The following is a 10,000-nucleotide window of genomic DNA, read 5'->3' on the forward strand; positions in this document are numbered from 1 at the left end:
AACGTGTAAGGCAGAATTGGGCAGAAATCATGAAGCAGTTGCAGCTTTGTAACAGCTAACCTTGCACCAAAAATGTTAAATAAATACAAAATAATACCATAATAAATGAAAACTTTAACCAACTAGTTTCACATTTCTTAACGGTTTGCGGTTAAACAGTTAACTATAACTGTGGCCCCCTAGACATGCTACCACAACACACAGCACAGCAGATCTACAGTAATACATTAGTAAATACATACTCACCAAAGATTACATTTACCCAAATTCGGGTTCTTGTATGTACTGCAGTACTGGTGGATGTTAAATTAGGACCCTGGGTGAGTCACAAACATTCCTCCATTCTAAACAGTACCCTACATTTTATTCTTATCGTTTCATGGTTGCTTAACAAGCTCAGTTAACAGTTATGAAAAACATTCAAAATGGTCATTCGGTACAACCAACCATCAACCCAGCCCGTAGGAATACATAATGACAATTATGTATTATTATAAAATAGTTGATCCATTGATTTTTAGCACCTAAACAAATGCAAACAAAGCTGTTGCTTTATATTATATGCTGTCGTATGAGATGACAACATGTTGCATCGTGAATCACAATGCGCTGTGTGATAGTAGATTGGCTATTTTCTGTGCACCACACTGTTATACGACAAAGTATAAATCAGGCTATAGAAACCAAGGTTGTGCCTAGGTTGTTCCAATTCCATTTTTTAGTTTCATCACTTCCAATTTCACTTGTTTATCTTCTACCCTGTGAGTTCTCTCTCCTGATTGGATGAAATTGGTACATAGGCGGAGGACAAAATAAAAGTTTTGGTTCCTCTCTTATTTTTGCTGCAAATATAAACAGTAACAAAAAAATAATAAACAATAAAAACACTGAACACAATGCCCTGCTCAAGGACACACATTACCTGCGGCAGGGTTTGAACCTGTGGCCTGATAGTTACAGTACAGTGGCTATAGAGCTGTAAGCCAGCCAGATATCTGGGCTCTGGTGAGCGCTACTAGCCTGGAGGCTAAACTAGCGGCTAGCTGCCAAGCAGCAGTGCAACCATTCTAAATAATGGAACACAGATGGTGTCTAGCTAGCCAGCCAGCCAGCTAAGTGATAGCGCTAGGCTAAGTTTTTGCACCGTACACCTGTTCAAACTAATGAACAGATGGTACCTTATCCATCCTCCTCTCCTCTCCCCTCCTCTGCTCTACTCTCCCTTAGCCTACACCTCTCTTCTCCTCTCCCCTTGTCTACTCCTCTCCTCTACCCATACCTACTGCTCTCTCTCATTTAATTTCAGTATAATGTCTTCTTATGAATGATATTATGATTATTAACTGGCTCTGACTGCAGTCACGTTCTCTTCATTAACTGGCTGTGCGCTAACGCCAGGCTGTGTGCTACAGGCTAACGCTAGGCTAATGACAGTCTGCTATGGCTTTCCAGGGGGTCGTTTAGCATCAGAGGCTAAACGCTAAAATCACACAAACAATGTTTACTCCCCTGCTGGACATAACACGCACCATTGTTACGCACACGCACGCACACACACGTGGATACACATACTGTACGCACACACACACAAGCCACACACGCACACACACGGCACACGCACGCACACACACACACACACACACACACACACGCACGCACGCACACACACACACACACACACACACACACACACACACACACACACACACACACACACACACACACACACACACACACACACACACACAGTAATTAGTTAGTTTGGTTTCCAGATTCAATCAGGTTTTATTTGCTGGTCGTTAGCAACAACAGATGCTGATTGGCTGTGTCTGTCCCCTCGGCGCTTGTCATTCACACAGCAGCAGCCAATCAAGTCCCAGAGGGGTTGGCCCTGAGTCAAAGTACCCACAATGCTTTGCGGTGCGGGAGGTGATGTGAATGTTAAACAGATGAGGCTCATAAAGTTCTCCTGATTGTGTTAAAGCTACAATCCCTTCAACAGTAGTTATGTTTCCTTGTGGCTTTGTTCCACAGTATAAACCACAGCAGCGTTTCACAAGCAAAGGGTCGGGACCCATTCTGGGGTCGCCGACCCATTTTATGGGTTATGAGTTAAAAAACACTTTTTTGAATGTTTCCTACTAAATGTGTTGGAATTATTTCAAAAGATTAAAAAAAAAAAAAAAAAAAAAAATACTTTCTTATGAAAATACATGTCTATAACATGTGTCACATGTAGATGGACAGGCATGGATTGAGATGCTATTGTTAAGAAATTACAGAGTTGGGGAAAATAGGCAGGAAAAAAATGAATTTGAGGTTAAATGTGAACACTAGAGTGGCAATTGCCATCCCCTGAGATCCCAAATGAAGAGATGTTACAGGGAGGAGCAGATGGTAACTTCTGTCCAGACAGTGTCTCTCCCTGAATGTACAGTCTGTGTGGAAGACAGATTCTGGCCTGGTCACTCATAAACTGCAAATAAAAATAGCAGCAGGTGTATAAAACCACAGTTTCATGTGCATGGTTAAAGTGACATGGAGAAATATAAACTCAAAATGTCTAATAAATACTAACGTCTGATGGTTACAATGAATTGCTGCTTAACACTGTCTCTTTTAGGAGTTTTCTCTCTCTCTTCTGTATGAGCTGAATGGTGTTGTTCTTCTTTGACTGTAAATATGAACAAAAAATCCACCAAAAAACACTTCTGTGTATAACTGTAGTCTCTGGTTTCCAGAAGGTGGCAAGGTGGCCATTTCCGAGTCATTTTCCTGTCATATCTGTGTTTGATTGGCTCAGCAGCAGGTTTGAATGGGAAAAAAGAATGACACCTTCACGTGTTTCCTGTTCAATTCTGCTGCTCAGCCAATCAAACGGTGATGAGGCGTTTACAATCATGAGAAGATGCATCGTAATGCAACATCTTACTAATATTTCTGCTTTACTATAAACCACTGCTACAGCCTTTCTCTCTCTCTGCCTGTCTGTCTGTCTGTCTGTCTGTCTGTCTGTCTGTCTTGTCTGTCTGTCTGTCTGTCTGTCTGTCTGTCTGTCTGTCTGTCTGTCTGTCTGTCTGACTGTCTGTCTGTCTGTCTGTCTGTCTGTCTGTCTGTCTGTCTGTCTGCCTGCCTGTTCGTCTGCATGCATTTGATTGACAGCTGCTATAATCGCGACTCAACTCACAACGCCGTACATCCGTATCGCTCCTGCTCCTGGAGACAAACTGCTGACAGGTCAGACGAACACACGCGCACACACACACACACACACACACACACACACACACACACACACACACACACACACACACACACACACACACACACACACACACACACACACACTTTCATTATGTTTCACATGAACACATGGAGAAAAGAACAAGTCATAATTGTCCTGCTCTTTCTTAAAATGTCTTCTTTTCTGTTTGTATTAGCGTTGAATGTCTGTATTTCATACTTTACGTTTGCATTTGGCTCTAATTCCTGTATAACAGCCAAACTACTGTTAATTCCTGTTCGTTTACACTAATATTTTACCACAACAAGCTAAGATGAGAGTCATGTACTGCAGAGCTAACGCTAATGCTAACAAGAGTTACGTACAGTTAAGCTAATGCTAGCAAGAGTTACGTACAGTGAAGCTTACACTAATACTAGCAAGAGTAAACGTACAGTGAAGCTTACGCTAAATGCTAGCAAGAGTCACGTCCATTGAAGCATAAACTAATGCTAGCAAGAGTCACGTAGAGTAAAGCTAACGCTAATGCTAACAAGAGTTACGTACAGTTAAGCTAATGCTAGCAAGAGTTACGTACAGTCAAGCTTACACTAATACTAGCAAGAGTTAGGTACAGTGAAGCTTACACTAAATGCTAGCAAGAGTCACGTCCATTGAAGCTTAAACTAATGCTAGCAAGAGTCACGTAGAGTAAAGCTAACGCTAATGCCAGCAAGAGTTTCCGTCCATCAGAGCTAATGCTAACAAGAGTTCGGTACATCAGAGCTAATGCTATCAAGTGTTCCGTACATCAAAGCTCATACTAATGCAATCAAGAATTCCATGCCAATGCTAGCAGGAGCTCCATACATCAGAGCTAATTATAATGCTTGAGATCTGTATAGCAAAGCTAATGCTATCAAGAGTTCCTCGCGATTCCTCACCAAGTTGATCCATGATGCCCTCTGATTGTCTGACATTGCATCCACACGAAGCGATTTCTCTCACTCTAAGTGATTTTATGTAACCGATCAATAGACATCAACATAGCTGGTCCTCTTTATGTAGTTTGGGGCCATTCGTCCATCAAATAAACATGTTTATATTATCTTGCACCTATAATTGACGGCCAAACTCATGGGGCTACACATGTGTGTGTGCGCGGTCTCCACGCACACACATGGCCCAACTAACTCCACATTTTACCCCAAAATTCCTCAATATTCTGCCTCTGAACCGGCTGCTTCCCATACCGTTACTCTACTTCCATGATGTACAATAAATATGAAACGCATTATGCCCCAATACTATGCAAATCTCTTCCCCAGCGCGAAATTCACTTCCGGGTGCTTATTTTGGTCTGACATCAGAGAACCCACATATTTGGGCATAACTGATATAGGCAGCTCCATATATGGAGATGTCTGACACTATCTGACATCACCATAATGACAGGGGCACAGCCATCACGGTCCCATATTTGGGCATAACTGATATAGGCAGCTCCATATATGGAGATGTCTGACACTATCTGACATCACCATAATACAAAAAGTTTGACCTCTTCATTACCATTACGGCAAACTCACGGAGTGAAGGTGTCCTCAATAACATTTTTGAACACCAGCAGCCCACTGACAGACCAGACATTGTCAATAAAGTCTTCAAACGGAGTCTGGATGAGCTCCTCCGCGACATGAAGCTGGGAGTTTTTGGCAAAATGAAGGCTAGAATACACACTGTTGAGGGACAGATGAGAGGACTGAAACATGCCCACATACTGCTACTCCTACACGAGATTTTGACTGTAGATGACATTGATCACATCATTAGAACAGACATACCTGACCTGGACAAGGAGCCAGAGTTGCATCAGCTGGTGTGTCAATCCATGCTCCATGGACCCTGTGGTCCAGGCTACCCCAACAGCCCCTGCATGGTCAATGGCCTCTGTTCTAAGAAATTCCCCAAAAACTTCTGTGCCACCACTCGACTGCCTCATCATGGTCATGGCTACCCGGAGTACAGGCGGCCCATTGACGGCCACACCTTCAACAAGAAAGGCTTTCTGTTTGACAGCAGGTGGGTCGTTCCTTACAACCCCTGGGTCCTTCTCAAATACAAATGCCACATCAACGTTGAATTTGTAGGCTCCTTCCAGACCATCAAGTACCTGTACAAATACGTACATAAGGGAGCTGATGTTGGCACCCTCGACATTGAAGACAGGGATGAGATCTCCAAATTCATCAATGCCAGAACCATTGATGCTCATGATGCACACTGGAGGACTATGGAGTACAAGATCCAGGACAGACTCCCTGCTGTCACCAATCTCGCCATCCACACAGACGGCCAGCAGAGCATAGTCTTCAGAGAAGGCCATGCACAGGAGGCCATAGCAGCAGCCAAACCCACTACATTGCTTGCCTTCTTCGAACTAAACAGCCAGGACCCTGAAGCAAGGCAATATCTATACATGCAGATTCCCGAACACTACACATGGAAGGCCCACATGTGGAATAAAAGAGTCCACGCACCCAAGGACAGGGAAATTCCACGTACAATAGGAAGAATGTCCAATGTATCCGTGCTCCAAGGAGAAAGATTCTACTTGAAACTGCTCCTAGCACATATCAGAGGACCACAGACCTATGAGGACCTTAAGGTACATGATGGCAACCACTATGACACTTTCAAAGACACAGCTCTAGCCATGGGCTTGCTTCAGGACGATCTAGAATGGATTACCGCCATGCATGAGGTGTCACGCTACGCATCTCCAAGGAAAGTCCGCGAAACCTTTGCCATCATCCTCCACTACTGTCACCCATCAGAGCCCAAACATCTGTATGACAGATTCTTTGCAGAGCTCAGTGAAGACTTTCTCCATGCGGAGGCCACTGCACAAAGGTGCCCCACAGACGCAGTAGACACAACATTCATACAAAATCAGCTACTGCTTGCAATTGATGATGAACTCTCACAAATGGGCAGAGGGTGGTAGGACCGCTCATTCACGATTTAAGATCCCAATCCCCATTTTCCAAGACTCTGTCTGTGCCATCAACGCAGAGTCCAATCTGGCCAAGCTCATTAAAGACAGCAACTTAATCATCTGGGACGAGATTTTCAGTGTTGACCGCTTTAACGTCGAGTGTGTGGAAAGAACACTGAGGGATCTCATGCACTCACAGCAGCCTTGGGGTGGCAAAACTGTCCTCCTGGGTGGAGACCCAAGGCAAACCCTCCCCGTTATCAAAAGAGCAGGCAGGCCCCAGATAGTTTCAGCATGCATCCAGATGTCAACACTCTATCCTCACATGAAACACCACAAGCTAAACCTCAACATGAGAACACACGCAGCAGAGAAGGACTTCTCCCACTATCTCCTTGCATTAGGGGAAGGAACACTCCCACACGAGGAGGACACAGAATGGCAGGTCCGCATTCAACCCCACCACTTGGTTCACGATCTCCAAACTCTCATTTCATTCACCTTTCCTGACTTGCAAACTGGATGTGTCAACAAAGACAACCTTCTCAATGGCACTGTATACACTCCTCTGAATAATGACATTAGAGAAATCAACAACATATGCCTGGCAGACTTCCCTACAGAACAGAGAGTCTACTTTTCAGCCGACACAATTCTGGAGGACGACCACAAGGACTCCATGCCTGTGGAATTCCTCAATTCACTGACACCCTCTGGAATGCCTGATCATAACCTCAAGTTGAAAGTAGGAGCCCCAGTCATGCTGCTGAGAAACCTGCAAGCAGGTCCCGACCGCACTCTCAAGAATGGCACCAGAATGGTGGTACTGCAGATGATGGACAAAATCATTGAGTGTGAGATTGCAGCTGGCACAAACAGGGGTGAAAAAATCTTCCTCCCAAGGATACCTCACTATGACAGAGATGAGGAGCTTCCCTTCACCTTCATCAGACGACAGTTCCCTATCCGCTTAGCTTTCTCTGTTACCATCAATAAGGGGCAGGGGCAAGAGAACGAACGAGTTGGCATCTACTTGCCTCAACCTGTGTTCGCTCATGGCCAACTCTACACAGCCTTCTCCAGGGGAAAGAGAGCCAGCGCCGTCAAAGTTTTCATTGTGAACAATGATGAGGGAATTACTGACAACGTTGTTTATCCCGAACTCTTTTATTAATCCAAACATGCTCATTCAAACACTTTGCATGTGCTGCTACTCCCTGATTGCATAGTGACAAATGACCTTCATTCTTCAACATAATTGCCATTGCCTTTGTTTGTATTCTCCCCCCAATGCAACATACTGTACACCTGCTCCTGATTAATGCTTCACTGTTAATGTTATTCTGGATGTCATTTCATTTCACTGCTATTTTGCCTTTCTCACATTTACATGTTGCCACCAACACTGTCCGACATCACACCATGCCAATAAACCATGCTATCTAACAAACAATGCAATCTCATTTCAATCAACAACAACCCGCCTACATTCATACCCAATACTTCTCTTGCCTCAATCACTATACTCAACACTACTACTTCCTTGCACACTACATGTACACACCTACACAGTGCGACGTCGCGCGGACGCTAGATGTGAGGGCCGCGCAGCGGCCCGAACTTCTAGTTGAAATAAGAGCCACGTGTGAGTTTAGATTCCATAGCCTGAGGACAGTTGTCTGAACGTGTTTCTCTGATGGATCCAGTCAGTGAATGACCTGCCTGTGGATGGATAGATAGACTGTAGATAGATACAGACTGTAGACTGAACAAATCATTTGAATGAAACCTTTCAGTGAACTGTTACTGAAGGATTCAATACACTGAAAATAACAATAATTCCAACAATTACGTTATCATTAGTCCTCATAGTCACTTCAGCGGTCCGTGCTTAATATTGGCTAATCGTAAGACCCACCCTCACTCCTCATTGGATAAACAGTTTTTCGGCCCGTAACTAGTAGGTAAAAAAACAAAACAATGCCAAACAAGATACTTATTCTCTATCAATTACACACCCCATGAAGCCTTGATTTCATGGATTTATTTTTGTTTTTGTGGCATTCCTAAGACAATAATTTGATGACCGTGTGTATTTCCGGTAGGAGACACAAATAATCTACTTTGTGTCTCCTACCGGATACATTAGCCGGTAGGAGACGGGAATCAAATTATTAGCTTAGGAATGCGACAAAAACAAAAAAGAATCCATGGATTCAAGGCTTCATATGGTGTGCAATTGATAGAAAATAAGTCATTTTTTTTTGTGAACTCCTCCTTTAACCTTGTCATGATGTAACTAGTCCAGTTGGTGAGATATCTTGCTCAGTTGCACCGTTGATTACCAAAAAATAGTCTCCTCATTGTCCTACATTGCATGATGAAACAGCTCAAAGCCACTCACATAAACAAACGCAAACAAAGCTGTTTCGCTGTGTAACAGGCGTCGGTAACGTCTTAAAAAACGGTCTGTGTGGTTTAGATGATCTACAAGCTCAGAACGTGTCGCATTGCGTGACCTTGTAGATCGTCTAATTTTAAACAAAACAGAGTATAGAATAGGGCTTAATTGATTAATGTACCGTATGTTATGTTTTTCTTTTTTTATATGATAATCTAAATCTGCAAAGTAACTATTAACTAAAGCTAATTGTAGTGGAGTAAAAGGTACAATATGTGCTTCTGAGATGTAATGCAGCAGAAGTATAAATTATGAAAAACTGGAAAAGTACCTCGGAATTGTACTGAAGTACAGTACTTCAGTAAATGTACTTAGTTACTTTGCACCGCTGGTTGCAGGGGCGGTGACAGGCGGTCCGGAGGCGGAGCCAGAGAAACAGTCGGACCACACGGTGAAGATCGCTGGAGCCACCGCCGGAGTTCTGCTGTCAATCATCATCTTCCTCGGAGTTATACTACTGATGAAGAAACGGTAAAACACACACATACACACACACACACACACACACACACACACACACACAGAGAGAGAGACACACACACACACACACACACACACACACACACACACACACACACACACACACACACACACACACACACACACACACACACACAACGTGTGAACATGTGTGAGCGTGCTCACACATATACACTGATTACACTCATTACACTCATGCACACACACGAATCGTCAACAAAAAATAGTAAAGAATGATACAAATGATTCTGGCTAAAGGTATGTAGAGTAGATAAGTGCCATATACTGTAACTGGTCTCTCTCTCTCTCTCTCTCTCTCTCTCTCTCTCTCTCTCTCTCTCTCTCTCTCTCTCTCTCTCTCTCTCTCTCTTCTCTCTCTCTCTCTCTCTCTCTCCCTCTCTCTCTCTCCGCGTCACAAGCCCATCCCAGCCCCGCCCACCCTCACTCTCTCTGTTTTCAGCCAATCATCATTAGCCCTGTGTCGCTTTGGTAACATTACATTAACTGTATATTCATTTAAGTTTATTTATTTTAATGTGGTCTCCTTTCTTTCTTTTTTTCTTTCTTTCTTTCTCCTTCTCTCCCTCCATTTCATCCCTCCTTCCATTCTGCCCCCCCACCACCACCAACACTCAGCCGAAGAAATTCTCACTCCTACACATATTACCTGTAAGTAACACCTCTGACCTATGACCTTTGACCTCGGTACTGTCCAAGTACTGTCCGGTACTGTGGATGAAGTACTCACAGTGTTCTTACTTAACTCATTCAATCCGGGAACGCATCTACAAATGTCTTCTAAATCCTAACAGTTTTCTGAAACACTTATTTTGCTATA

The 10,000-nt window shown here is 43.6% G+C and overlaps 1 protein-coding gene across 8 annotated transcripts in view; it reads left to right on the forward strand.

The window, feature by feature from the left end:
- The window catches only part of LOC311039296 (receptor-type tyrosine-protein phosphatase mu-like), a 146,349-nt gene that overhangs the window by 106,202 nt on the left and 30,147 nt on the right, over positions 1-10,000 (forward strand). For 2 of the 8 annotated variants that reach the window (XM_084049058.1, XM_084049059.1), the window contains exons 18-20: positions 3,163-3,237; positions 9,021-9,153; positions 9,799-9,831. In XM_084049058.1, coding sequence (XP_083905184.1) covers positions 3,163-3,237; positions 9,021-9,153; positions 9,799-9,831 — 241 coding nt within the window. The remainder of the gene's footprint in view (positions 1-3,162; positions 3,238-9,020; positions 9,154-9,798; positions 9,832-10,000) is intronic. The other 6 variants (XM_084049060.1, XM_084049064.1, XM_084049063.1 and 3 more) reach the window with 4 other exon arrangements.

This window comes from Gymnoscopelus microlampas (genome assembly GCF_963454915.1).
Source record: "Gymnoscopelus microlampas genome assembly, chromosome: 22".
NCBI classification, from domain to species: domain Eukaryota; kingdom Metazoa; phylum Chordata; class Actinopteri; order Myctophiformes; family Myctophidae; genus Gymnoscopelus; species Gymnoscopelus microlampas.